Source organism: Ovis aries, chromosome 12 (genome assembly GCF_016772045.2).
Source record: "Ovis aries strain OAR_USU_Benz2616 breed Rambouillet chromosome 12, ARS-UI_Ramb_v3.0, whole genome shotgun sequence".
In the NCBI taxonomy this organism is placed as follows: domain Eukaryota; kingdom Metazoa; phylum Chordata; class Mammalia; order Artiodactyla; family Bovidae; genus Ovis; species Ovis aries.
This window is the reverse complement of record NC_056065.1, coordinates 2,195,431-2,223,413: the sequence shown is the minus strand read 5'-3', so window position 1 is coordinate 2,223,413 and position 27,983 is coordinate 2,195,431. Positions and strand designations below refer to the sequence as shown.

The 27,983-nt window shown below is 54.9% G+C and overlaps 1 protein-coding gene across 2 annotated transcripts in view; it reads left to right on the top strand.

Moving 5' to 3' along the window:
- LRRN2 (leucine rich repeat neuronal 2) overlaps window positions 1-25,814 on the top strand; it is a 70,426-nt gene extending 44,612 nt beyond the window's left edge. The window contains exons 1-2 of one of the 2 annotated variants that reach the window (XM_060396271.1): window positions 7,374-7,421; window positions 16,140-25,814. In XM_060396271.1, coding sequence (XP_060252254.1) covers window positions 16,349-18,487 — 2,139 coding nt within the window. In that variant the 5' untranslated portion in view covers window positions 7,374-7,421; window positions 16,140-16,348 and the 3' untranslated portion in view covers window positions 18,488-25,814. Of the gene's footprint in view, window positions 1-7,373; window positions 7,422-16,139 lie in introns of those variants that run through there. The other variant, XM_015099126.4, reaches the window with a different exon arrangement.
- The last annotated feature ends 2,169 nt before the right edge of the window (window positions 25,815-27,983 follow it).

The window sequence follows — 27,983 nt, the reverse complement described above, 5'->3', positions numbered from 1 at the left end:
TCCATATCCTGCATATACATATATACACAGGCATACGCATATCCTGGCATACATGTGTGTCTGTAATCACACAGTCATGTCCAGCTCTTTGCAACCCTTTGGACTGTAGCCCTCCAGGCTCCTTTGTACGTGGGGTTCTCCAGGCAAGAATACTGGAGTGGGTTGCCACGCACTTCTCCAGGGGATCTTCCCAACCCAGGAATCGAACCCACGTCTCCTGTGTGTCCTGCATCGCGGGTGGATTCTTTGCCCACTGAGCCACTGGGGAAGCTCTACGTGCATATATCTCAGGTTATAAATATACAGAGTGGGGCTGTTGAGACCACTGAGCCTTGCCCCTTCCTAGTTGTCTGATCTCGGGCAAGAAGCTCAAGTTCATTTAGCCTCAGTTCTCTCATCTGCACAACGGGGATAATATAATGGTTGTTCTGAGGACTTAAAGAGGTAATGAGGGGCAAGTGCCCGGCAGAGAAAAAGTCCTCAGTGAAATTGGTTTGCATCTGCTTTAGTTGAACAAGGGGTATGCCGCTGCCCCTCGTTTAGGATTGAGGAAAGTGAGCCCAAGAGGACTGTCTACGGGCCTGGGGGGCAGGCGCCGGCGGAGTGCTGATTGCAGAGAGTGACAGGTGTTTCGCCCCTTCCTGGGAGGGGCACAGCTCTGGGAGGCCGAGGAGGGCAGCCCTGTGGCCCCAGAGCCGACTGGACCCCCAGTGGACTGAGGCCCGCCCCCAGAGCTGCCGGGGCCCGGCTTCTCACACTGGAGGGACCCTCACAAGTGAGGAGCTGAGGGAGCTGCCGGCGGGGGGAGGGTGGCCACAAGGTGGGGTCCTTGGTGGGCATGCAAGCCCCAAGCACCCTCCTCCAGCTGGGGCCAGGGGCCTGGGTGGGCTCCCACTTGGGGCAGATGAGCTGAGATGCAGTTTCTTGGCAAGTCATGCCTTTTTAACCCCAACCGCTCTCATCAGGAGGTTCTAACCCCGCATCCAGCCTCAGCATCCTGTAGCCTTTCCCCTGCTTTCCTGACTTTTGGTTCCTAACAGAGATGGGCTTGGCCTCGGGCGCCACCGGCCAGCTTCCCGGAGGCAGCCAGGAAGGCAGGCTGAACCCCCGAATGTGTGCGCCTGGGTGTGACCTTGCGTGAGGCACACCCGCGTATTCCTGGCGTGGCGGGGCAGAAGGCCAGGCTCCTGGAGGATCCCCGTTCCCACCCGGCTTCAGCCCGGAATTACTTTCCTAGCTGGGCGCCGGCATTGGAACCCGTTCTGGAGGCTGAAACAGGAACTCACCACCAGCCTCAGGAGCTAACCGGGAGCCTCTGCAGGCAGCCTGTCTGGGCTTGCTTCTCTGCTGCATACTACTTACCAGATCCTGAGCAAGCTCTGCAACCTTTTAAAGCCCCGGTTTCCTTATCTATAGCGTGGGAATGCCAGCAGTTCCTACTCCGAGGGTTTGGGGCGATTCTGTGAGATCCTGTGTGGGGAGCCCTGCGCTGGGTGCCATGTAGGTGCCGAGGCTGGGGTTGGAGGCCCGGCCCTGTGGTACCGCCACCCAGACTGCAGCTGGCAGGCTCTCTGCTGGGGCCTGGTGCTGGGGCCCGGGGGAACAGGCAGTCACGGCCAGGGGCCCCTACGCTCGGTGAATGCATTCATGAAGCAGAAGGGGGGCCAGAAAAAAGCAAAGAAGAGGAAAGAAACGCCAGCAAATTCTCCTCTGTCCTCCCCCAGCTCTGCAGCTCCTGGGGGAACTGAGCTGCATAATACAATGGGATTTAATAAAATGCCTTTAACTCACAAAGTTTGTCTGCCGCCAGCTCCTTAATTAAATTGCCTAATGCTGCTTTGCGATGGCAGCACAGACTCCTGTGTTTAAAGAGCGTGGTGTTGCCATGGCGCTCCCCCGGCAGGGCCAGCCGGCCTGGAGGAGCATACAGATGAGGCCTGGCCCTTGCCCGCAGCGTCCACCACACCACACACACACACACCAGACACACACACACACCAGACACACACACACCAGACACACACACACACCAGACACACACAGTCACACACACACACGACATACACACACGACATACACACACGACATACACACACACACACCACAGGCCTGGCCCCTGCCCACAGTGTCTGCCCCACCACACTCACACACACACACACTACAGTATACCCTGGTGTCCCTGGGAAAGGGTTTAATCCCTGCCAAGAACGCTGGCCGAGGCTTTAGAAAGGGGAGACCTGGGGACACTGAGCAGAACAGAGCTGGCCTGCCAGCGTGGCAGTGGTCCTGGGCCCCGCCCTGGCACTCGGCCCTCGAGGCCTGGGCACCCAGCATCTCCCCAGCCAGCCGCTCCTACAGGCAGCCGCTCCATCTCCCCTGGTGCCCACCCAAATACCCTTGTCTGTGTGTGCCGAGACCCAGGGAGGGCCAGGAAACGCTGGTAGGGAGTCCGTGAGTCTGAAGAGAAAAGGGTAGGATGTTTTTTCACACATGGAGGGTGGAGGAAAGAGACGCTCACTTGCTTATGGAATTTTCCTTTAGATGCAGTGTTTCTCAGTAAAACCAGTTGGGTATTTTTCCCCTCTACTTTATTATGAAAAATTTTAAATATTGTATCACAGCAAAGTTGATGGAATTTAACAGTGAGCAGTCGTACACCCACTACCGAGATTCTACCATTACCCTTGGACGAGACTGCTTTATCATCTCCTCCCATCCATCAATCCATCTTATTTTTCCTGCATTTTTAAGTAAATTGCTGGTATTAGTACATTTTCCCTAAGTGCTTCAACAACCATGGAGTTCAACTTTATTTTACGGATTAGTTTTTTATGTAAAATTTACATGCAGATAAATTCTGAGGAGTTTTCCTTCCATGCCTGCACTGTACCCCCAGAGATTGGTTTAATTGGTCTGGAGTGAGATGCAGATATGAGTACATTTTAAAAGATCCTCATATGAATCTCTGGTGCAGCCGGAGTTGAAAAACAGAGATAACAGGAGGCAAAGAGTTATCATTTTTATTTCCCCCAAGGAGAATGCGAAGCTCTGGTTGCCTGTCGCCTGTTTGTACTCCCAGCCCCGCTTCCCTTCCCCCGCTACTCTGTGTGTGCGTCACACGTCCACAGTCACGCTGCTTTTAGGGTGTGCATGTGAATCCACTCACGTTAGCCTTATAGGCTCTCATCTGTACTTTCCAATGGCGAAAGATGGTGTGCAAGTCACAGAGATGAACCTGAACAGATCTTAGGCTGATCAGGGTGCTTAACTGAGGCAGCGGATGCAGGGATGATGATGCTAGTGAAAGGTGCTCACAGTGAAGCGTGGTGATGACAGTGAGTGAGGGGGTCCTGGAATCACAGCCGAGGACAAGGACGACAACAGGGGGCGATATTGATGGAGACGGTGTGCTGCAGGTGGGGTGACAGCCAGCGTGGCGTCAATCCCAGGTGACTGCCTCCTAGTGGCGATTCTCATGTGGCACTGCTAATGTTTCCCTTCCCGTGAGAGCGTGCAAACAGATGCTCACTCACCACACTGATGCCCATCTGGGAAGAATATTGGTCGTCATATGGCAGGAAGGTTGGTCCCGCCATTTGAGAACCCCACCGCTGCAAATCGCAGCTCCTTCCAAAATGCTGAGAGGTCACCTGAGAGCTGTACCCTCTGGAGCCCTGGACGAGGCCCCGACAGAGCAGCCCTGAGGTCAGCCCCCATTTCATTGTGCTTTAACAAGACACAGCTCTAGCGTTAAGTACGAGCGGATCATTAGGAACGTTTATTTAAGTTGACCAGCTCTGAGCCAGCTGGGCTTGGGATGCCAGCCATCTCATGATCGATAGAGATTTTATTTGCTGCCTGCGTGGTTTCCTGTTCCTTTGATGCCTGGTAAGCTTGAGTGAGGACAGAGGAAAAGGGCTTGGGTTCCTCCCTGAGGCAATAGGGGGCAAAAGGGTGCAAAGCCCAGCACTCCTGTCTCTCACCACAGCACTTAGCTGGCCCCCTCTGCATTGTCCTGGGCTGCTGGGGTAAGAACGAAGTTAGGATGCTAAGGTGTAGTACTTTAAATATATTCATATATGTCAGATATATATCAACATATATATGTATAAGGAATTGATTTAGAAAAAATATCTTAATGTTGTCCAACCCTTTCATTTTACAGATAAGAAAGCTAGGGCCAAGTGGGCAACAAATAAAATCCCTGTTGAGAACAACAATAAAAGTCCCTTTCATGTATAGAATACTTCTAATGAGGCAAAGACACCTCACACCTGTGATCCGACTGGATTTTTAAACCAGCCCTGTGAGCTGGCAAGGGCCTTCCTGCCCATTTGACAGAGGACTCCTGAGTCATTCCCAGATTTTTTCCACTAGCAGTTAAGCCTAGGTGGTATAGCACAGCCCATGGCATATTTCACACTCGTGTCTTCATTAGATCTGAACCAGATCTCTGGACAAATGACAGAAGGCACTAGTCTTATCCCCATTGTGATAAGTGAAAACTGAGGCTCATGGAGATTAAGCATTTTGCCAAGCGTGTACAGTTAGTAAGTGGTAGAGTGACAGCCAGATTCTAGGATCCCAGCATCAGTTTGCTGCTGCTGCTGCTGCTGCTAAGTCGCTTCAGTCGTGTCCAACTCTGTGCGACCCCATAGACGGTAGCCCACCAGGCTCCCCCGTCCCTGGGATTCTCCAGGCAAGAACACTGGAGTGGGTTGCCATTTCCTTCTCCAATGCATGAAAGTGAAAAGTGAAAGTGAAGTCACTCAGTCGTGTCCGACTCTTAGTGACCTCATGGACTGCAGCCCACCAGGCTCCTCCGTTCATGGGATTTTCCAGGCAAGAGTACTGGAGTGGGGTGCCATTGCCTTCTCCGTCAGTTTGCTGGGGCTGCCATATCAAAGTACTACAAAGTATTCTGGATAGCTTAACCAAAAGTAACTTAACCGCCTCGAGTTCTGGAGGCTGGAAATCTGAAATCGGTAGGTTGGCAGGGCGGCAGGGCGTAGTCTTTCTGCAGCCTGGAGGGAGGTTCCTTCCAGCCCCTGGTGCTGTCTTCGGCGGCTCAGAGCTGCAGAGCTTCAGTTGCATTCTTCATCACCTCATTGAATTCTCCCTGTGTCTCCGTGTCTGAGTCCAAGTTTACCTCTTCTTACAAGGACACCAGTATTGGAGTAGGGCCCACCCTAACCTAATATAACCTCATCTTTACTTGCTTACCTCTGCAAAGACCCTGTTTCCAAATTAAGGTCATAGCCCCGGGATCCAGGAGTAGGTCTGCGTTGTGTCTTTTGTGGGGGCACAGTTCAATCCATAAGGGTCCAGTGGCTTCTGCAATGCTGCTTGTGTCCTGTGCTTCCCACCCATACTCTCCTCCGTGGCTTCCTCCACCAAGGAAGAGTCGCTCCCCTCTCCTGCAATGCAGAAAGCGGGGCTGGCTCGGATCGCTTTTCACCTTCCGCTCTTCCCAAACGATTACAGGCTACTAAGGTGGAATCATGAAACAGAGGCAGGCTTTTTGTCTTTTTTACTCCCAGACAGTAAAAATCATTAAGGCTTGCTCTTAATTAGTTTCATTTCGAAGCTTCTAAATATTGATTTAACCTACACTCCTTGGTACTTGCTGCAGTCACTGAATTATGCCTGATATTGATCATGGGATGGAAGCGTTTCCCTCCACCAGGCCCTGGGCCCTAGAAGGCTGTGGTCCCCCAGCAGGTCTATGGGGCTCAGAAGGCACTGATGGGCTTGGAGGCAAGAAGGCCCTGCCAGGTTGGATAGGGCCTCCCTCTCCCAGAAGGGCTATTCAGCTTAGATCAGGGGCCAGTTTCTCTCTCGGGCTGGCCCACACTCGGGGGAATTGGATCGGCTGGAAACCTCCCATTCTTTCCTGGGCCTAAAGAGGGCTGGGCAGGGGCAGCTGCAGGAGGGTGCTGTAGGATCAGGGTTTAGAGCGAGGGCATTGGCAGCCGCCAGACCTTGTTTGACTCCCAGCTTCACCAGGTGGATGTTCTTGGGCGAGGGACATATCCTCTCACATCTATGAAATGGGGCTAGTAATCCCCTTATCTTGCTGTGGTTTTGAGCATTGAGTGTGAGCACTCATGTCAGAGCCCAGCCCAAGAGTCCTCCATCAATGGCTGAGAGAGTCCTCCGTCAATGGCTACCATTATCAACATTGCTGTCCCTCTGGGATGATAAATCTGGATTTGGAAGCACACAGTGTCTTTTAGCTAAAAGCCGTGCCTTTTACTTGCTTGCAATATGATCTTGGGCAAGTCACTTAATATCCTTTCCATTAAAGTGGGAGTGATGACATCTATGACCTTGCCAGCCTATTGTGAGACTCACAGGATCATGGAGGTGGAAGAATTTAAACTGCGAGGTGTGAGTGTCATAAGGAGTATTGTTGCTGATGGCTGCGGGAGGCACGGCCTTCCATGCCCTCTGTCTGCGAACCGTGTCCCTTCTGGCTCCAGCCTGCTGTTCCGGTCTCTTCACACCACCTGCGCTCTTGGAAACTAAGGGGGACCACTCAGTTCTTGAAGTTCTCTTCATCAGTTTTGTCCCAGGACCTTTGTTCCTGGTGTCCCCAGTATGTAAAGAATATCTTTCCTCATCTGTTCATCTGTTAACCTGTTGATTTAGACATTTCCTTGAGAGGTTTGTTTTTTAAAAAAAAAAACAAAAACAACTTTATACATTTCATACCTTCAGATCTACCCATTTTTTGTGCATAATTGAATGACTTTGGGAAATTTCCTCTGAATTTTTGCCCGTGTCCCCCATGAGGCAGAATTGTGTTTTCTCCTCTGGACCATGTCCCTGTTGCCCTTGGTAGGTACTTCTGTGACAACTCTTATCATGCTTTAGTAGAGTGGGGCGTTTTCTAATCTGTGATCACACCTGCCCTCCCCATGACCTTGTACCCCTAGCTGCCCATGGTGCTATCATACAGTCGCGACTCTATTAATGCCCATTGGGTAGAGAGTTTCCTTGTGGCCAGAACAGAGGTGCAAGGGGTCTGGAATACTCAACCCTTACCTGTCAGCATGATACCCGTCAGCTCATTATACCCGGAGTTTTAATTAAGCATTCCCAGCTGGCACTGTTCTTGTTTACAGAATTCTAGGCTCAGCTGGGGGCGGGGGCTTAGAGATTATCCAGCCCAGCAGTTCTCCCACATGGAGCCCATTGGAGGCACCTGGAGGGTTTGCTCAAACCCAGGTGAAACTAGGCCCTACCCTCCAATCCTGGAGGTCTGTGGTGGGCTTGAGAATCTGCACGGCTAACAACTTTCCAGGTGATGCCGATGGTGCCGGTCCAGGGACCCCAGCTTTAGAAGCACTCTGTAACCCAGCCCCCAGTTCACAGGTGAGGGGCCCGAGGTCTGGAGCAGTAAGAGGACGCATCCCCAGGTCAGTCCAGGCCAGGCTGCGAACCCAGTCTTGTCCCGCCCCGGGCTCTGACCTCTGCTCCCGCCCTGACTGCAGAGAAGTGGACGCAGGCACAGGTCACACGGGGCCTCTGACAAAGGCTCTCTGCGGGCCGACTCCAGTCGGGGCTGGACGAGGGGGTGCTGACTGAGCGGGGAAGCAGGGGACGGGGAGGGCCCCGGGAGGGGGCAGGCCCAGGCTGGGCAGGGCAGGCCTGGAGGAGGCCACGCGGACAGGCTGCGCTCACTGCAGTCGGTTGCAGGGGGCCCACCGTGGGGCTCAGCTGCAGCCATCTGTCTCACAGGCCTGTCCGAGACAGCTGACAGGGAGGGGAGGCGGTGAGCCCCACCGGGGCCGAGGCTCCTTCCGACACGCCATTTATCTCGGAGCTTCATCTGGCAAACCTGCTGATGGAACGAGTCTCCTTTTCTCTCCGCCTCATCAATTTCCATTCTGGTTTCATTTTCTTTTTCCGTTAGAACAGCTTTGGCCTTTCTCCTTGTGTAGCTGGTCCGTTCCCCATTGGCTCTGCATCTTTCCCCGCAGCCCCGAGCCCGCCCCCCAGGCACCCCTCACGGTGCACCCCCACTGTGCCCACCTTCTCTCCCCCTTAGTTCTTGGCACACGAGTCACGGAGTTGCCCTCGAGAGGCTCGCAGTCTGACACAGGAGCTGAGCACCGTACTGGATGTGGGTTCCTCGACGAGAAAAAAGAGCAAGGGATTAATTAGCTGGGGGTGGAGGTGGTAATGGAAGACTTCAGAGAAGGACAGTGTGAACTGAGACCCCAGAGAATTCCCAAGGCACACGAGCGGCGAGAGGGACTTCTGGGCGAGGCCCCTGCATGTGCAGAACAGGGGGCAGGAAAGAGCATTGCTTGCCTCTCTGTGAAGCCTCCCTTCCTTCCGCCTGCACCTGGCTCCCAGGGACCCACTGCTGAAATGCTGCCCAGGGGCAATTACAGGGAGGGAGCGGGAGAGGCTGAAGGTCGGCGCTTGGCCTTGGCTGCCCCTTGGGCTGGGGGCCAGTGCAGAATGTCTGTGAGCTGCAGTCACGCTGAGACATCTGCAGCGCGGCTAGCAAGGGCCTCTCGACCCTTCCAAGGAGCACCTGGGCAATGGAGGAGCTGCTCACCCCAGCCGAGAAGAGTGAGCTGTTTGTTGGGTGAGGGTGTCAGACATTGGTGATCTATAAGTGGACTGAGTTCCAGAGCCTTCTAGAGTCCTGAAGACTAGAAATAGAACCCTGATTGGAAGCCGCAGGGAGTGCTTAGAGTTGACCAAGGAGAGGGCAGCTCCGCCAAGAAGGAGTGTCAGCCTGAGATGGAAGGGCTGCCTGCACTAGGGAGCACACAACCATGGGCAAGCCGTCTGGGGCGGGCCTGGTACGTGGGGGGCCTGGAAGCTGGAGACTGTGGCCCAGACAAAGCCAGGGAGATGGAAGTGGAAGAGGGCTCCACTGAATGCCAGGCGCTTGGCAGGCATCACCTCTTTCAAATTTCCCCCATGAGGGAGGTCTCTCCCCAGTTAACGAGGAGGAGCCTGGGGAGGGATCCTTAAGGTCACCAGGATTCAGGTGCTGACTGACTCCAAAGCCCTCTTTTGAATGGCTGACCTAATCTAAGGTCCCTGAGAGTCCAAGGCCAGTCCAGAGACCTGGAGATGCAGATATTTCTTTCTGGAAACAAATCCCTTCCCTCCCAAGTCAGGAAAAGGTTTTTACTGGAACAGTGACTCCTCTCACTGCAAAGTGGAAAAGAGGGCAAGGGTGGACAGGAGGACCTCGTCCTTTTCCCAAGAGATGCCCCCCGTTTTCATCCCTGCTCTCCTCCAGTCTCCCCAGCATCTTCCACTCTTGGAACAGCTTCTGGCACCAGAATCATGGAAGCAGAAAGGGCTGGTGTGTGAGGTGCCACCGGGTTCCACTCGGGCTCTTCCACATCCGAGCTGTGGGACTTGGGTCTGATCCCTGGGCTCCACTGAGCTGAGGTTTCTCTTCTAAGAAGTACCCGCTTACAGGGCTGTTGGAAGGGTGGGATGAGGCATCTAATGGGCCAACAAGTAGCAATCCGGCACACACAAAGCACTCAGGAATGTTGTATCTTCCCTCTGACACTGATTTATATCATCCTTCCTGTGGTGTCAACGAGAGTTGAAGGGGCTCACCTCAGTCAGAGAGGCCCTGCAGACTCATCATTTCCAAGCTTTTATAGCTGCGACTCAAGGGCAAAAATGTATGATTTTGCATACAAATGTATGATTTCTGACTGTGTGCAAGTGTGTGTGTGTGTGTGAAACAGAAAGAAAAATGTTTCTTAAAACATTGCTTCCTCTAGCTGCGTACCACGCACTCTATTGGCTACTTCATTTTTTTAATGCACATTGTTATCCACTTTAGACTGTTTTCAGGACCCACTAATGGGTTGCCGCTCATAGTCGATGGCTGTAAACACCTCCCACCCTCTACACTGCCCTAGGTTCTGAGAAGACAAAAATCAGTACCAAACCATCCCTTCCTTCCTCCAGGAACTTGCATCCTGGTTGAGAAAACAGGCTACTGAATGGCGGTAAGACAGATGCTGTTACAGTGGAGGTTTGTTCCGGGCTCCAGGGGCTGCGGTGGGCATGACCACCTTCCTCGGAGGGACTCTGGGAACATGTCACAAGGAAGTGGCATTTGGGATGGGTTTTTATGACTGGAGAGGAGTTTGTCAGTTGAAGCTGGGGAGAGGTTTTGCCGGTTGAGTGCGAGGCCTGAGGAAGGGAAGGAAATAGCAGGTCTAGTTTGGGGGGAGCATGAGGTGTTTGGAAACAAGAGGGTCACTCAGGGCTGAGAAGGAGACGCCGAAAGAGTCAAGACAGGTGATGAGAAGGGAATGTGAGCATGTCCACTGTGGCGGGCACGTGTGAGGCGGGAGCGGGTCGAGGTGGCGGAGATTTCCAGTCCCGGAGACTGGTGGGTGCCTGAGCAGGTTTGGTGGGAGGTGTTGGGCTTGGGGCCCGTTGAGTGTGGGCAGCCTCTGAAATGGGTAGATGGAGGGGCCCGGGGCAGCGACAGGGAGTCTGGCCTGGGTCTCTCCTCTCTGGCCGCTCCCCCGCTTGTCCCCTTGCCTGGTGCCGCAGACTCTGTCATCAGAATATCTATAGGTCTGGCAGCAGAAGGGGGCTAGCAGTGCTGCCCCAAGAGCAGGCCCAGACCCAGCAGGGCTTTGGGGAAGGGCTGCCAGGGATGTGTGGGGCCAGGAGCTCATCTTGCCTTTGCCTCGAGGCAGCATAGCACTCATGGGTTCAGGCCATAGGGTTCCAACCCGAGAGGGGACTCTAAGATGTAAACTGTAGATCAAGAAAGAGAAATAGAGGAATCTCCCTTCAGATCACTGATTAAGAATGAGACCCTGAGAAGCTATAGTCCCTGTGAAGCAGGAGGGTGAATTAAGTGAATTTCACGTCTGAGGTTCTGGAGTTCCCTAGAGCCAGAGTCAACTATTTCCAGAGCCGTGGTTTTGAGTTGTGATGGGGAAGGAAGGGGAATTCTGTGCTTAAAAGATGAAGTTGACTGATGGTGACAAAGTCAGGTGGGACAACGGCTATTCCAGGTGGGAGCTGGACATTGACTGGGAAGCGTCACACAGGAACCTCAGGAGGGCTTGGAAGTATTTGTTTCTTGTTCGGGGGTGGTTATATTGGTATCTACTAATGTAGAAATTCATCAAGCTGCACACTTGGGATTGTGCCATTTATGTGCTCTCTTATTATACCTGGATAAGAGAAAGGAAAAGTTTACTACAAAAGGTAAGAGTTGAGAAGTAGGAGCTAAGATGGGAGGAGGGGGCCGTGAGGGCCGCGAACAGGCATGTCCCAGACCTTGATCTGGGCTCCTCACAGCAGCTCTGTGAGAGGGTCTCATCCTCACCTCCCTGCTCGGGTCACTGACTTTGCCCAAGGTTGCACAGTGAGTGACAGAGCCAGACTCAAACCTGAGCGCAGAGGCCGGCTTCCTTCTGCTTCACCGCTCCTCCTTTGCATAAGTTATTTATGGAGTTCACACTCTGGAAGACTAGATAAATGCTGAGGCCTCCTGCAGCCCTGAGGTCCTGGTTGTCTGTGATTAAATGGGGGGCGGGAGCGAGGGCCATGCTCCCCTCCCAGGGGGAGCTCTCAGGGGCCAGGTGTACAGATGGAGCGCTGCCCCCCCGCCCCTCATGTCCCCCCACCCAGAGCTTATCTGCTGGTGAGGAGGCCGGAGTTTATCAACGCTACACTCAATTATGCTGCCCATCTGTCTCCGCAGCTCAGGGAGCCCCCAGCACTGAAGCTGCAGTGAAGGCCAGGCCATCAATCACTGCCTGCTGCTCCTCCCTCCTGAGAGCTCCCAGCCCAGGGGGGCTGGGCTGCAAGGAGAGGGGCGGGGAGTGGGGGACAGAGCCGCTCTGCACCCACGGCCATCTGGAGGAGCGGCGCTGTCTGCTGGCAGGAGCCCCTGGCTGTGCTGAGCCAGAGAAACAGGAGAATGTCCGCTCTGCCTCTGACGCCAGCTTCTCCAGAATTCTTCATTCGGTGCTTTGCCAAGGATCGGGGTTCAGTGGGAAGTGTGTGGAGTCCATTCCATACTTTCTGCTAGGTCCAGAGCAGCTGCCTGGAAGAGGGGGTCCGTCAGGGCTCACAGAGCCAGCTTTTCCAAAAGAAGCTTTGCTCCTCTCTTCTCTTGGGCTTGACCCCCCCATGTCCCCCCTCACTGAAGGCCCAGGCTGCAGCAGTCTGCACACGGCAGCCCCCAGCCCCTGGTCCAGAGGCAGCCTGAGGTCTGTGCCACCACACAGAGGAGCAGGGGCTTCTCTGTGTGGCCCTAGGGGAGTCCCTGTAGCTAGGAAGCAAGGCATGGTGCCCGAGGATCCCCTCAGGTCACCGTCAGGGAGGATGGGCAGAGGGTCAGGTCATCCCTGAGGGGTGGGCCACTGAGGCAGGCTTGCTGGACCACCAGGGCTGTGTTCTGCTCCTGTCCAGCTGGCATCGTTCTGCCAGGCAGTGAGCCGTGGGCCAGGGAGGCAGGTTATGGAGCCAGACACCTGGGTTTAAATTCTGACCCCACCACGTCAGAAGCCATGTAACCTCCGACATGTCACTTAACCTCTAGGTGCCTCAGTTGCTTCTGCTGCAAAGACTAAATAATCTCTTCCTTCTCTGCCTCCACACAGGATTGATAGAATTACATACTTCACTCTTTGTGTCCACTCACCAGTACCCTCTGCACACTCAGTCCTACACTTGGCACCATGGGGACACAAAAACATGCATGACACGGCCCCTGCCACCGAGAGCTTGAAATCCAGCTCCTGGGGAAAGCATACACGTGATAATCTGAACTCTTGCTCACCCGGGGAGATTATAGATAAAAGACAATTAGCTTTCTCTGCAGCTCCCAGCAGAAACTGCTAATCAAGCCCGCATGAGTGGGCCATGTGCAAGACAGCCTTAAGTGGTGATGGCAGGTGAGTGGGCAGCTCTGAGTTCTATCCTGGAAGGGGCTGTGAGCTCAGCAGCGATGGGGAGGACTTGTCTTTGCCAAGCGCTGGGGCCAGAGGTGCATGTGAACGTGAGGCATCCGGCCGCTGCCCCTCTCTAGATGCCGGCTCACCCCCCAGCCCAGCCACAGGGGCAAGGAAGAGGGTGAGCCTGGGGTGGAGGGAAAGGCATGTTTCTGAACATTTTAAATGAGCTTTTAAGTGGCTTCACACCATTGTGCATCAGCAGAAAGAGGCGCCAGGACAGGGGTGCTGGAGGAGGAGCCTGGGACTCGGTCAGGGCCTCAGGCCCTCTCCACCCACTGCAGCCCTCTCTTCCCTCAAGAGCTGTCTTGGGCTCTCCTAATCATTTTGCATTTTTGGTCCTGCCAGAGTGGCACTCTTAAAGGTGTGGCATTTAGTTCTGCCCCCAGCTCCCCATTCCACCTGGGGATGACACCGGGCCCACAATGGGCAAGCTTCATAGGGACTGGTTAAGTCCTAAGACCCAACTTCTATCCCCTCTAAGAAGTCCTGGAGCTGGGGTGCCTCCCCATCCTGGGGGATGCAGAGAACTAAGACTTACTGAGCTCTGTGTGCACTGCACCCAGCTCCTTCAATCCTAATGATGAGCTCATTCTACACTAAGGAACAGATGCTCAGAGAAGTCAACAGCTTTTCCCAAAGTGCTCTGGTAGGAAGTGGTAAGTAACAGTAAGATCTGTTTGCTGGTAGGTAGTGCTCTCTCGGAGAAGGCAATGGCACCCCACTCCAGTACTCTTGCCTGGAAAAATCCCATGGACAGAGGAGCCTGGTAGGCTGCAGTCCATGGGGGCGCTAGAGTTGGACATGACTGAGCAACTTCCCTTTCACTTTTCACTTTCATGCATTGGAGAAGGAAATGGCAACCCACTCCAGTGTTCTTGCCTGGAGAATCCCAGGGACGGGGAAGCCTGGTGGGCTGCCGTCTGTGGGGTCGCACAGAGTCGGACACGACTGAAGCGACTTAGCAGCAGCAGCAGTGCTCTCTCAAGTCAGGCCTGGGCAAGAAGCAGAGGCCTCTGGTGTGCCTGTGCGGCACGATCAGTCCTAGCCCCACGACAGGAACAGCCCCGCTTCCTCTGCACCCACGCAGCACACTGCAGAGTCCTCACCCCTCCTCCTGACCTCCGCTCGCCGGCCTCGGCTGCTGAGTTCCCCTGGCTCCCCTCTGCACGTGGATGGAGGGGTGCATGCTTTTGTGCACGTGTGTTTGTTTGCCCTGAGTTTTACGTGTCAGTGTACACACACACCCCCACGCAAAACCTCTGTGCATTTTAAGTCATGCTGTTTTCCCACCTTCAGAAATAGCTGCAGAGGAAGGTGGGAAGTAGTCAGATGTAAACAGGCATGCCGCGCCCCTGCTCGGAGGAGGCCTCCAACTGCTCCCCTCCCAGCCCCAGCATCCTGGAAGTGGGAGGAGGAAGGCAAAGAGCGCCTCTGGCCAACTGAGAGGCACCTGCCTGGAAGGTGATGGGAGACACAGCTCCCAGCTTCCCATAGCTCCCGGGCAAGTAGTCATCTCCTCGGGGGACACAAATGGGCACCCAGCCTGCTGCTGCAGCGGCCAGGGCAGCTCAGGGTGTCCAGGATTGGGTCGGGCCAGATGTGGGGCAGCGAAGGACAGTGTAAGAGGCACACCCTCTGGATTCCTGGCTCTTCCCACTTGGCAGCTGTGTGGCTTGAGCCAAACTCTTTAACCATCTCTGAACCTCAGTTTTTTCATCTGGAAACTGGAAGTATTAATGCATATCTTATAGACTCTTTATGATGGTTAAGTGAGATAAGGCATGCACAGTCTTGGGGTCTGGCAAATTGCAGGTGTTTAGTAACCGTGTGCTCCCCTGACCCCTGCAGCTAGAAAACTACCCAGTCAGACCTCCACTCAGGAGTTAGATGAGTCCTCTAGTTCCCCATCTTGGTTCTAGGCCAAGGCTGGACTTGCATCAAGGGTGATGCAGCCGGGCCCTGGGTTCCAGAGAATCTACACTGGATTGTCCATACCTGCAAAGGAGGAACAGCAGTGGCTGGGGTTCTAGATGGGGGTAGGGGTAAGGACCCAGCTTCCTGCGGAAAGGAGCCCTGGGGCTACAGAGACTGATTTATATAATAAACCCTCCCTGGGCCCCTGCTCTGGGCCGTAAGCATGATGATGAGTGAGACAGGTCCCCAGCTGGAGAGACATTTCCACACGGTGTGATCAGGGCTGTGACGGAAGAAAGCAGAGGGCACTGGGAGGGCAGGAGCCAGGCCCTTAGCCTTCCAGGTGTGCAGAGGCTGAGAAGCAGCTTTCTGTAGGTGGTGACTGGCCTTAGGTTGAGTTTTCAAGACCAAGTGGAAGTTGTCTGGGAGACCGTGAGGAGGAGACGGGTGAATGTCGAGGGTGACTTTGGCCCAGAATATTGGCTGCAGTGAATCAGTATGGTGGCCATAGCTAGGAGAATGTGCGGAGGCCAGATCACCTAAGGCCTTACCTGCAGGACTGAAGAGTTCAGACCCAGGCTCAAACCCACCTCCTCCTCCTAGCAGCTTGGCCAGGCTGCTGGGGAAGGGAAAACCTCTACTTCCAGGTAGGGAAGTTGCGAAAAACAAAGCCGGCCTCCATCCCAGGACAGCCTAAGCAGAACCCAGACGACCACCCCACTGCCCTAGCTGGTCTGGGCACAGGGTTGGGGCCCACTGCCTTTCAACTTTCAAAATCTTAGGAGCTTACCCTGGAATTGGCTCTGCGACCCTCTACCCACACTGTTCAGAGAGATGTCTGAAAACTATCACTTATTTCCATTTACTCAGTGAGCCGGGGAGGGAGTGAGGAGAGAAGAGAGGCAGGCTGGAAAATCGACTTCTCGTCTCTCTGGGCTCAGAAGGACTCTGAAGATGACAGCAATTCCAGCCACCCCCTCTCCTCCACACACACACACCTTCCCCAAGTTATCCCGGAAGCTTCCAAGGCTCAATCTCTTGCTCCTTCCCTGAAGACTCCCAGCCCCTCCCCCAGCAGATGGGAGAAAAGGACAACAAAGCTGAAGTGTTGTAAGATGGAACTCAGGAGCCCTGCTCGTCTTGTCCTTCGGCCTCTTGAGTCTAGCCGGGGAGACACAGGAGGAGGGGGTAGATTCGGATCCTTTGAACCCTCCTTAACTCTGTGTCCTCCCCTTCCAGGCTGCCCTGAAGAGTGAGCAGACCCGGCACCTGCAGACCAGGATGGAGCGCTGTTCCCAGGAGGGCAGGAAATGGTGCCCTCCGGTCCCTGCATAGAATGACTGCCCTGGGGGGGCGGTTCCCTGGGTCCTGGCCGGGCTGCTGAGCCGCCAAGAGCACTGGGACGCCAGACTCTTCTTGTGGATGGTCCCCTGCCCTGCAGCTCCACCATGAGGCTCCTCGTGGCCCCCCTTTTGCTAGCATGGGTGGCTGGTGCCACTGCCACTGTGCCCGTGGTAGCTTGGCACGTGCCCTGCCCCCCTGGGTGTGCCTGCCAGATCCGGCCCTGGTATACCCCCCGATCGTCCTACCGCGAGGCCACCACCGTGGACTGCAATGACCTATTCCTGACGGCTGTCCCCCCAGCCCTGCCTGCAGGCACGCAGACCCTGCTTCTGCAGAGCAACAGCATCGTCCGTGTGGACCAGGGTGAACTGGGCTACCTGGCCAATCTCACGGAGCTGGACCTGTCCCAGAACAGCTTTTCAGACCCCCGAGACTGTGATCTCCGTGCCCTGCCCCAGCTGCTGAGCCTGCACCTGGAGGAGAACCAGCTGACCCGGCTGGAGGACCACAGCTTCGCGGGGCTGGCCAGCCTGCAGGAACTCTATCTCAACCACAACCAGCTCTACCGCATCGCCCCCAGGGCCTTCGCAGGGCTCAGCAACCTCCTACGGCTACACCTCAACTCCAACCTGCTGCGGGCCGTGGACAGCCGTTGGTTCGAGATGCTGCCCAGCCTAGAGATCCTCATGATCGGCGGCAACAAGGTGGATGCCATCTTGGACATGAACTTCCGGCCCCTGGCCAACCTGCGCAGCCTGGTGCTGGCGGGCATGAACCTGCAGGAGATCTCTGACTATGCCCTGGAGGGGCTGCAAAGCCTAGAGAGCCTCTCCTTCTATGACAACCGGCTGGCCCGTGTGCCCCGGCGGGCGCTGGAGCAGGTGCCGGGGCTCAAGTTCCTAGACCTGAACAAGAACCCACTCCAGCGGGTGGGGCCCGGGGACTTTGCCAACATGCTGCACCTCAAGGAGCTGGGGCTGAACAACATGGAGGAGCTAGTCTCTATCGACAAATTTGCCCTGGTCAACCTGCCCGAGCTGACCAAGCTGGACATCACCAACAACCCTCGGCTCTCCTTCATCCACCCCCGAGCCTTCCGCCACCTGCCCCAGATGGAGACCCTCATGCTCAACAACAATGCTCTCAGTGCCTTGCACCAGCAGACCGTGGAGTCCCTGCCCAACCTGCAGGAGGTGGGTCTCCATGGCAACCCCATCCGCTGCGACTGTGTCATCCGCTGGGCTAACGCCACCAGCACCCGCGTCCGCTTCATCGAGCCCCAGTCCACGCTGTGTGCCGAGCCCCCGGACCTTCAGCGCCTCCCAGTGCGGGAGGTGGCCTTCCGGGAGATGACGGACCACTGCCTGCCCCTCATCTCCCCCCGCAGCTTCCCCCCGCGCCTCCAGGTGGCCAGCGGAGACAGCCTGCTGCTGCACTGCCGGGCGCTGGCCGAGCCTGAGCCCGAGATCTACTGGGTGACTCCCGCGGGGGTTAGGCTGACGGCTGCCTGGGCGGGCCGCAAGTACCGGGTGTACCCCGAGGGGACGCTGGAGCTGCGGCGGGTGACAGCGCAAGAAGCAGGGCTGTACACCTGCGTGGCCCAGAACCTGGTCGGGGCCGACACGAAGACGATCAGTGTGGTGGTCGGCCGGGCCCCCCTGCAACACGGCAGAGACAAGGGGTGGGGGCTGGAGCTCCGGGTTCAGGAGACCCACCCCTACCACATCCTGCTGTCTTGGGTCTCCCCACCCAACACAGTCTCCACCAACCTCACCTGGGCCAGCGCCTCCACCCTCCAGGGCCGCAGGGCCACCGCGCTGGCCCGCCTGCCACGGGGCACCCACAGCTACAATATCACGCGCCTCCTTCAGGCCACGGAGTACTGGGCCTGTCTGCAGGTGGCCTTCGCGGACGCCCACACCCAGTTGGCCTGTGTGTGGGCCAGGACTACAGAGGCCGCCTCTTGCCGCAGAGGCTTAGGGGACCGGCCCGGGCTCATAGCCATCCTGGCTCTCGCTGTCCTCCTGCTGGCAGCTGGGCTGGCAGCCCACCTTGGCGCCGGCCAGCCCAGGCAGGGCGTGGGTGGGCGGCCTCTGCTCCCAGTCTGGGCTTTCTGGGGCTGGAGCACCCCTTCCGCCCGGGTGGTGTCGGCACCCCTCGTCCTGCGCTGGAATCCAGGGAGGGAGTGGCCCAGGTCCTCCGAAGGGGAGACTTGGTCCCCGCCATCGTCACAGAATTCCTGAAGCTCAGCCTGTTCTCGGCAGTAGAGAAATAACTCGGACTACTTTTTACCAAAAGGGAAGCAATCTGGGCCAGACGCCCTGCCAGGAAATTGACCTGGACCCACGTGCTTGAGGCCTGGCAGCTGAAACGAGACAACCAGCTTCGAGCCCCAGGGGTTGCCCCTGCAGCCTCCAGAAACCACCCTTACCTTCTGGGGGCACCTCTGCTGCCGTTCTGAGGAGCAGCTCCAAGGAGCAAGAAGGACTCTGGCTGGAGCCGCCTACCTCCCCAGTCGGCTCTGTCCCCTGCCTGCGTCCCCAGGCCCCAGGCCCACAGGAGGCACCCCCTCCTCTTCCCTGTCTCTGTGCAGTCTCAGTTGCTTGCTCCTTCCCCCACCCTGGGCAAAGGCTGAAGGCTTCTCCTCCCCACCTGGGTGGGGGGGGAGCTGCGTGCCACGTGGGCCCCCCAGGCCTCTCTGGATTGAAAGGACGTGTGGAAGACGGATGCCCAGGAACAGCTCTGCCCGGCAGCTGGCTTGCACTGACAGTGACTTTCTGTAGGCAATTTTGTATCTTCGTGGAGAAACGTGTCACTTCCCCTCAACTCAGTTTTGCTCCTGTTTTGTAAAAAATAAAAATAAATAAGAATAACAATAATAAGGGGGGGGGAGGGAACAGAAGAGAAGCGATCATTCAAATACTGAGTGTAACTACAGAACTCTCAGTTCTGAATCCCTTTGGAGCCTGAGGGTGACAGGAGGGCTGGGGGGGATGAGGGAGTCCGGGGAGCTTGGAGCTAGGGGCGCGGTTTGCCCCGCAGGTTTGGAGTCTGACCTGCAGGCGCCTCCGGACTGCTCCCCAGAGAGCCCTGTACCTGAGCAGGAGATCTGGGGACGGTGCGCAAGAGAGGCTGACAGGAGAGGAAAGAAGAGGAGGCATGGAGTGAGAGGGAGAGAAAAATGGAGAAGAGTCTGGAGATGGCGACAGTGGAAATTTCCATCACCACACCCTGTCTCCCCTTCCTTTTCTGTGATAAGCAATTAACATGCCAGTACATAGGGAGCACTTCCCAGCCTATTTCTAATTAAACAAACCCAAGAGGCAGAGTCACGCAGAGAATTTCAAATCGTCAAGACAGCAAGGACTTTGGCTCACTGGGGCAGGAGGGGTCTGTGGGGGTGATGGAGGGTCTGAGCGGAGAGGGCTGTGGGAGACGGCAGCATCTATCTTTCCAGTCCATTTCAGTATAATTTGCAAGGAGCCAGGTTTGCTTTTGCAGTATTATTTTTTTTTAATGGATCAACTTCTTAGGACCAAATGTGAAGAGAAACATCTGTTGGAAAAGCAGAAGAGCCGAGGGGAGGGGGCTGCTGTGGCCAGCCAGTGGGGGTTCCAGAGCAAGAGGCTGCCGGGCAACAGCTCTTGTTTCTGAGACAGGTCTCTTGAGGCGGAAGAGAAGCCACATGTGAACCTGAGGACTCCAATGTTACAGACACAGTTAGCAGACATGAAGGAAGTGGGCTTTAAGTCCCCTTCAAGGCTGCAAATGTAGATGCAAGTGGAAGGCAGACCAGTAGCCAGAGCTTCTGACCCCATGGACACAAGAAAGAGCCCTCACCCAAGTCAGGGGGTGATGCCCTTCTCCCAATGAACACAAAGACAGTAGGGTTCTCTGAAGACCTTCAGCAAAAAGCCAGTTTAGAAGACTTCTTCCTGTTGGACAGAAGGGTTCTCACACACCAGCCTGCATCAGAGTCACCTGAGGGCCGGGTCAGCACGGAGGCTGGTCCCACCCCCAGAGTTTCTGATCCAGGTCTGGGCGGGACCTGAGAGTGGGCGTGTTTAACAGGCTTTCAGGCGATACTGATACTGCTGGTCTAGGGACCACACTTGGAGAACCACGGAGCTCCAACCTGGCGTGGCTGCAATGTTTTGCTTCCTCTAGGTCCCGGTTTGTTTGTTGTTTTCCTAGACAGTGGTATAGGTTATGGCCCTGTGAGAGGGTTGCAGGGGTACGGGGTGCTGGTCCATTGGCTCTTCTCCCCTCTACTGCGGGGCTACTCAGCCTGGTTTCAAAAGGACAGCCCATTGCCCTGAGTCAGCAGGCTCCACCCACATGTGTTCTTACCCATGCACAACTTACGTGTTCTTAGGGGAAAGTGAAAAGGAAAGTCACTCAGTCGTGTCCGACTCTTTGCGACCCCATGGACTATACAGTCTGTGGACTTCTCCAGGCCAGAATACTGGAGTGGGTAGCCTTTCCCTTCTTCAGCAGATCTTCCCAACCCAGGGATCGAACCCAGGTTTCCTGTTTTGCAGGCAGATTCTTTACCAGCTGAGCCACAATGGAAGCCCTCTTTAGGAGAGGGAGCTGGAAAAGCTTTAGGACCATCATAGCCAAGTTCGGGGCAGGCTATTCATTGCTGGTTAGGGTTTATCTTCCATGATCCAGAAGCTCTGTGGGGATGAGGCAGGGCAGGACCTGCATTGATCTCGGAAAACTGAAGTCAGGAGTCAACACCTCCTCTGTCTAGGATGAAGGGCAGGTGCTACCTTCCAGACGGGCCCATATGGCAAGGAGAATCCAGGTGCTGGTCCTTCATATAAGCACCCAGAGCCCTGTGAGCCCTGCAGCCCTTTCCCAGCAACACCTCCTTTGCCACCTCAGAACTCCCACCCAGAATGCCTCCAAGAGCTCAGGCTCAGTCATAGCAACCCCAAAAGTGACCCCAGCATACCTCAGATCCTGCAAGAGCAAATGCTTGTAGACATGCCTGGGGTTGGAGGGTGGAAAGGCTGGAAGATAAAAAATATCTTTGCTACCTTCCTTTCCCAAAGACTCCTGAGTTACAGGCAGGGAGCCCTGAGGGAAAGGGGTGCTGCTCCGGCTCCATGCCCTCGGGAGTTCCCTGCACTGAGTCCTTGAAAGTGATTCCCTTCTCCTGGGGGGAAAGGCATTATGGTGATTTAACCCCAGTCTCAACTGAATTCCCTGGCCCTGAGCATGTGGCTGCCCCCAGAGAAGTTAGGTGAGCTGGGGAAGGATGGGGATGAGTGGCCTCTTTTCTCCTGGAAAGAGAGCTGATGCTGCCAGGCTGAAGCCAGCTGGGAAGGGGAGGGATAGACACTTTGGGGTTGCCGTGTCCTGGAATAGCTAGAAACTGGTCAAATGAGAGCCTCTACCCTGGTACAGAGCTGGGCACACGGCTCAGGTGTGTTGCGACCGAGTGGGAGGACAGTGGGACTCACGCCCTGTATGTCAATTGATGCAACCTGAGTGCCGTTCAAAGTCTTAGCTTTCCCAGTAGACTGGGTGTGTGGGCAACTAAGCATGCTGGGTTAAGACAAACAAAGCGGCTGTTTAGCCTGGTCTCTTCTGGGTATTTAAGACTGCTTTTTAAAAAATGCTAACTAGAAAGCAGTATTTGTCGCTGTTTGAACTTCAGGCTGTTACACTGGGCCTATCATTTCCATCTATTGAGATGATTTCCAAGGCCAGCTCAGACTTGCTGACCGTGTGGGTTGTCCCTGGCTAGGACACGCCTCTGCAGGATCCGACCCTGTTTCTGTCCTCACCCGCGGCCCAGATGGTGAAGATGCAGGCCAGGATATGGTTCTGTGGCTCACCACAGCGGCCTTCCCACAGCATGGACCCATCCACCAACACATCTGAGATGCTCAGCCAACTACAAACCACTTAAACACACCCTTTTGCAGCCCATGTCCCTGCATTCTCCCATGAGACCAACTTCATGGGAGGCTCTGCCAACACAAGGAGAGAGTGAGTGTAAGGCAGGGCTGCGAGCTGTCAGACTAGTCTCCATGTTCAGGAGGCAGTGAGCTGGGCTGATCTAGCGTAGCATGGCTGACTGGGTCTTTCCTGGCCTCAGCACTGAAAGTCCCTTGTTTCAGAAACTCTCTGTCCTGGGAAAACTGGGATGGTTGGTCATGCTGGTCTAGTGACCTCTTTCCCAGCGTACCAGCCACCTTCTTTCCTGCTGTTCTCCTCTCTGCCTTCCCATCAACAAACATTTAATGAACATCACTATGCAGTTGACACGGTTCGAGCAACTGGGGAGGCAGATAAACTCTCGGAGCCCATAAACCTTGCATTTCAGTGAGTGAAGGAAGTTAATGAACAAGATAGATAAGAATATGTATAGCCATGGAAAAAAGCTTGCGTCAGGGAAGAGGATGAATTGGGGTGGGGAGGTTACATTGGAGGGCTCAGGAAAGGCCTCGCTGAGAAGCTGACATTTGAGCAACGCCTTGGGGGAGGGAACCAACCAGTTATCTTGGAGGAAGAGTGGTCCCAACGGAGAAGGCAAGCAGGAAGCCCAGAGCAAGGAGGAGGGCGGAGGGAGAGGAACTGAGCCCGGAGGGGAGGGAATAGCCTGGCGGTGGGGCTAGGCCTCATAAGCTCCTGTGAGGACTCAAAGTTTTCCTTCCAGTGAGAGGGGAGACACAGGAGGGAGCTGAGCAGAAGTGGCTGGATTTGACTCATGGGATTCCTCAGATCACAGTCGTGTGGGGAGGCCAAGGGCAGCGCAGAGAGGCCACTCGGGAGGCCACAGCAGCGATGGCCTCAGCTTAACCATCGCTTCTAGAACTTTGGCAGAGACGCACACTAATATGCCCATTTCCTAAGTCTATCCTTTCCCTCATTTTTGAAAATCAAAGCCTCATTTACGCTTTTGCAGGCTCCTGACCCCTCTCATTGGAAAAGATTCTGATGCTGGGAGGGATTGGGGGCAGGAGGAGAGGGGATGACAGAGGATGAGAGGGCTGGATGGCATCACGGACTCGATGGACGTGAGTCTGGGTGAACTCCGGGAGTTGGTGATGGACAGGGAGGCCTGGCGTGCTGCGATTCATGGGGTCGCAAAGAGTCAGACACGACTGAGCCGAGCTGACCGCTCTCATTCTCCCTGCGACTCTTCACGGCAGCTCACCTAGGTCAGGACTCCACCACCACGTCTGCTAGTTCCGCCAGTGCCTGCCTCAGAACAGAGGCTGGAATTTACACAAGGCGGTGACGGATGATCTTCACCGGCCCCTAATTCCGTCTTAATTATGCTTACCATTCAAGCACGTTAGTCATTCCAAGGGAGAAACAGCAGAGGCGGGAGGCCTTATCCTGCCCGCTCCCCGACAGCGCATTGCCGTGGGGTGCTGCACGAGCAGAAGCAATGCGACGGCAACCCACTGGCTGTTCCGGGCCTGAAGTCCACCTGCCTTCTGGATGGCTTTACCAAAGGAACCCTGTGTGTTCCTCATAGGTTCCACACACATCCCTAGCCTCCTAGTACAACTGTTACCCATTTGGGCCATCCTTTTACAGATGCCCTTTGATTGACAGTGTTTTGCATTTTTTTATAGAATGGTAATCATGGCTAACGTTGAGCGTTTACCATATGCTAGCCACTCTAGTGGAGAAGGCAATGGCACCCCACTCCAGCACTCTTGCCTGGAAAACCCCATGGACAGAGGAGCCTGGTGGGCTGCAGTCCACGGGGTCGCACAGAGTCGGACACGACTGAAGCGACTTAGCAGCAGCAGCAGCAGCAGCAGCAGCCACTTTAGTAGGGATTTCGACGGACCACTTCATTTCAGTCACAGCTACCTTATGAAGTGGGCACAGGGCTTCCCTGGTAGTCCAGTGGTTAGGAATCCGCCTGCCAATGCAGGGGACATGGTTTCAATCCCTGGTCCAAGAACATTCCACATGCTTTGGGGCAACTAACCCTGCACCACAGCTACTGAGGCCCAGGCTGCCGAGCCTGTGAGCCACACCAAGAGAGCCTACACGCTGTAGAGCCCATGCCCCTCAACGAGAGACGCCGCCGCCGTGAGAAGCCCGCGCTCCACAGCTAGAGAAGGCCCTCGTGCAGCAGCCAAGACCCAGCAGCCAAAGATGAACAGGTAAACAGTTAAGTAAATAAAGTGGGTGCAACTATCCCCATTTTACAAATTTAGAAACCAGAGCTCAGAAAAACTAAAGGACTTATCCAAGGTCACACAGCTAGTAGGTGGCAAAGTCAGAATTCAAATGCTAATTCCAAAAAAACTCTGTCTTAACTACTGCTCTACTATATTCAAATATATGTACTTTTAAAGTATGTCAATAGATTTCCAGAACACGGAAACTTCTCAAATCTGTGTGCAGATTTTAGAGAACTCTCTGTGCAGCCACATCTATTTTTAGATGCTGCCCTCTTTTTTTTTTTTTTTTAACTCAGGATAATTTGTGGCTTTATTGTCAGGCCTTCAGTTTTAAAACCTCTTGAACTATATTCTCTTGAGAATCAGCCACAGCTTCTAACTCTTTTCTGGAAAATTTTTGGAGCGTGCCTTTTAGAAGCCCGGGTGTCTGATCTTGCCCCTCTCCCTCTGTGTCCTTAGACACTGGGAACTCTAAAATTCCACCGTGGCTTTCCCTGGACGTTCTGTTGTCTCTCACCAGTCAGTCCTCTGTTGATCAGAGTCACATCCAGAGCAGCCTTTGCCCACGAGCTTCCTTTTCGTCTGAGCTCAGACATCGGCTGGCCAAGTCAGGAATGCATCACAGGCTCCCCTTGGAGCCAAGCAACGCACCAAGCAGATACCTAGGTGGCAAGAGTCCTCTTACTGCTTCCTCTGGCCTCTGTGCCCGTTTTATAGCATCCGTTAGAAAACACGGTCCCCGTGGCCCTCTTCTGACCCAGTGGCCCACGTCATTCTCGTACCACAGTGTCCTCTTGAGCCATTCTCCTTTCACCTTCATCCAAAAGCTGGCTCTGTCCTGGAGACCTTGCATTGCCCGCCACAGCCGTCGACCAGTGTCCCCACCGCCCGTCTCCACCACACACTCCAAGCCCCTGTGCCCCTCCGGTTTCCTTTCCTACAGTCCCCAGCCGGGGAACCCAGAGTCCCCTCTGCCGTAGCCCCACCACTACTGTGCACAGAAAGAGACCCGCTTGTCTTGCTTGTGAACGTCTTAGAGCAGAAGAGCCAGTGCTGGAAATGGCAGCTCCCTTGGCAACAAGAAAACACCAGTTGGCTGAGGAAACACGAAGGAGCGATCCCTCGTTCCTTCATTGCCACCCTCAGGACTCAAAAAGCATCAGGCTGTCAGCCTCTGAGGGAAGAAAGAGCCCAGGCTCTCCTGTGTGGCCAGAACAAGGCGCAGCGTGTGGTGGCCTGTTGCTAAGCTCACTGATGCGCGCTTTCTCTCGTGCTCTTAGCCACAGTGAGCTGTGCTGTACAGAGGTGACTATTATTCCCAGTATGCAGGTAAGGAGACTGAGACTTGGACAATTTAAGCTTACCCAAGGCCACTCAGCCAATAAAGGTAGAATGGAAATTTGAACCCGGTCTTCTAATTCTGAATCCCCACGCTCTGTTCACCTACCCACACCATGCTCTACACCCCAAATACAGAGTGAGTGATGTGTGTGCCTCTCCAGATGGGGGCGGGGGGTGAAGCTGGGTGGACATCACCAGGTACTGACTGCAGAGGAGAGAGGAGGTGGAGTCCCTTGTACTGACGGCTCACAGGAGCTGGTGAGGGGTGCGCAGGAGCAACAGCCCACAGACGGGCTCCAGGACCACGGGGTGGGCTGACCCAGGCAGCGGAGCCACGGCCGAGAGGGCCACACGGGGGCAGTGCCCAGCTACGGGGCTCAGAGGCCAAGGCGTGGCGAAGTCCACCTCCTTCAGCTGAAGCCAGCCTCCCAGAGTCCCCTGGCCTAGACCCCTGCCTTCTAATGGCCTCAATATCATTATATCTCTGTGCGTTTCACAGTGAGAGGAGGAGAGGGACCGGATCTCTCCACTCAGGGCTGGACTTAGTCATTGGGAGACGGATGGGCACTCTCCTCAGAGCCCTCCGTCAGAGTCAGTCATTCACAGATGGACTTGGAGAGTCCATGGGCCACTGTGAAAGGCTGGCAAATTTTTCTGTGCACATGCATATATGACATTTTCTGGAGAAAGGGCAACTTGGATTTAGTAAGACTGAAATGGGCCCCAAATCCAGAAAGACCAAGGATTACTGCATTAGAGGGTCCCAGAGTCCCACTCACAGCGGTAGGCCCTTTGCTGGGTGTTGCCACAGGAAACAGGGCCACCCACAATTTGTGGGTCCGTCCAGGAGGATTAGATTGATGGACATCCCCCACCCTTCGGTGTGCGGGCTTCTCTTTCGCTGTAACAAGCGAGCTCAGTTGCCATGTACCGTGTGGGATCTTAGTTCCTTGACTGGAGATCGGACCTGCATCCCCTGCACTGGAAGGTGGATTCTTAAATGAAATGGATTCAGATTTCCTCATATAGACATTTCCTTTAAAATGAGGAAGAGGAAGTGAATTCTCAGCATTTTCATTTGCAAACATTGTCTGCCCCTAACCAATCAAAGCATCAAGCTTTCAACTCATCAAAACCTATAAGCTCCCTGGAACACCACAGCACCCCCTACTTCAGCTCCATGGGTCCCCCAGCCCTGAGAGCCCCAGGAGAGCTCACTCAGCCACTGAGCAGCACCCATCTGACAAGCATGTGCCCAGGGAAGGCACAGGATTCACCTAAGTTCCCTGGGAAACCCAGGCTGAAGCCCCTCTCTTTAATCCTGAGTAGACGAGAGTCATCCATTCTGTCCTATTTCTCCTTTAGACCCCTTCCCCAATGCCTCAACTTCTCTGACCCCCTGTGCACACACACACAAGCTGTGTGCACACGTGCACATCCATGTGTTTGCACAAACACACACAACTTTGTAAATGTCATTTGCAGCTCTGTTCCAGTCCCCATTCTACACACCATCTGCCAGAAGCTATTTTAAGCACCTAATAAAACTGTTTTAGAATGAATCCTGGGATGTTCTGCCCTTTGCTTCCCCAGGACAATAGCAGTTGGGCTCCAGATGGAGCTATGTGTTGGCATCAAGCAAAGAGAAAGAGAAAGAATCATCAACCCAGGGCCCGCAAGAGAACCCAGTCACCTCCCCACAGCAGTGTGGTGTCTACACAGCCATACACCTGGATTTACATCTCTGCCGTGAGGACTTCCCTGGTGGTCCAATGCTTAAGAATCCACCTTCCAATGTAGGGGATGCAGGTGGTATCTCTAGTCAAGGAACTCAGATCCCACGTGCCATGTGGCAACTGAGCTCGTTTGCCACAATTAGAGAGAAGCCTGCGCACTGAAGGGACGGCCTACGTGCGTCATCCAAGATCCGGTGCAGCCAGATAAATAAAAATAGATCCTCGTGGGGATCACTGCCATCCCTGGGAGACCACCTGTCTGGCTCATCTGAGAAGGAGGGCTGCGAGCACCTCCACGGTCCTCAGCCTGAGCGCACATCAGTCACCTGGAGGGCACCTGAAGCACAGACTGCACGGCACACCCTCACATCTGGAGTGAAGCTTGAGAGTTTGCATTTCTAACACAAGCTCTCAGGAGGGTGCTGCTGCTCCAGGACCACTCTCTGAGAAGCAGTGACCTAACTTGCGAGTTCTTGTGAGGATTAAATGAGAAAATA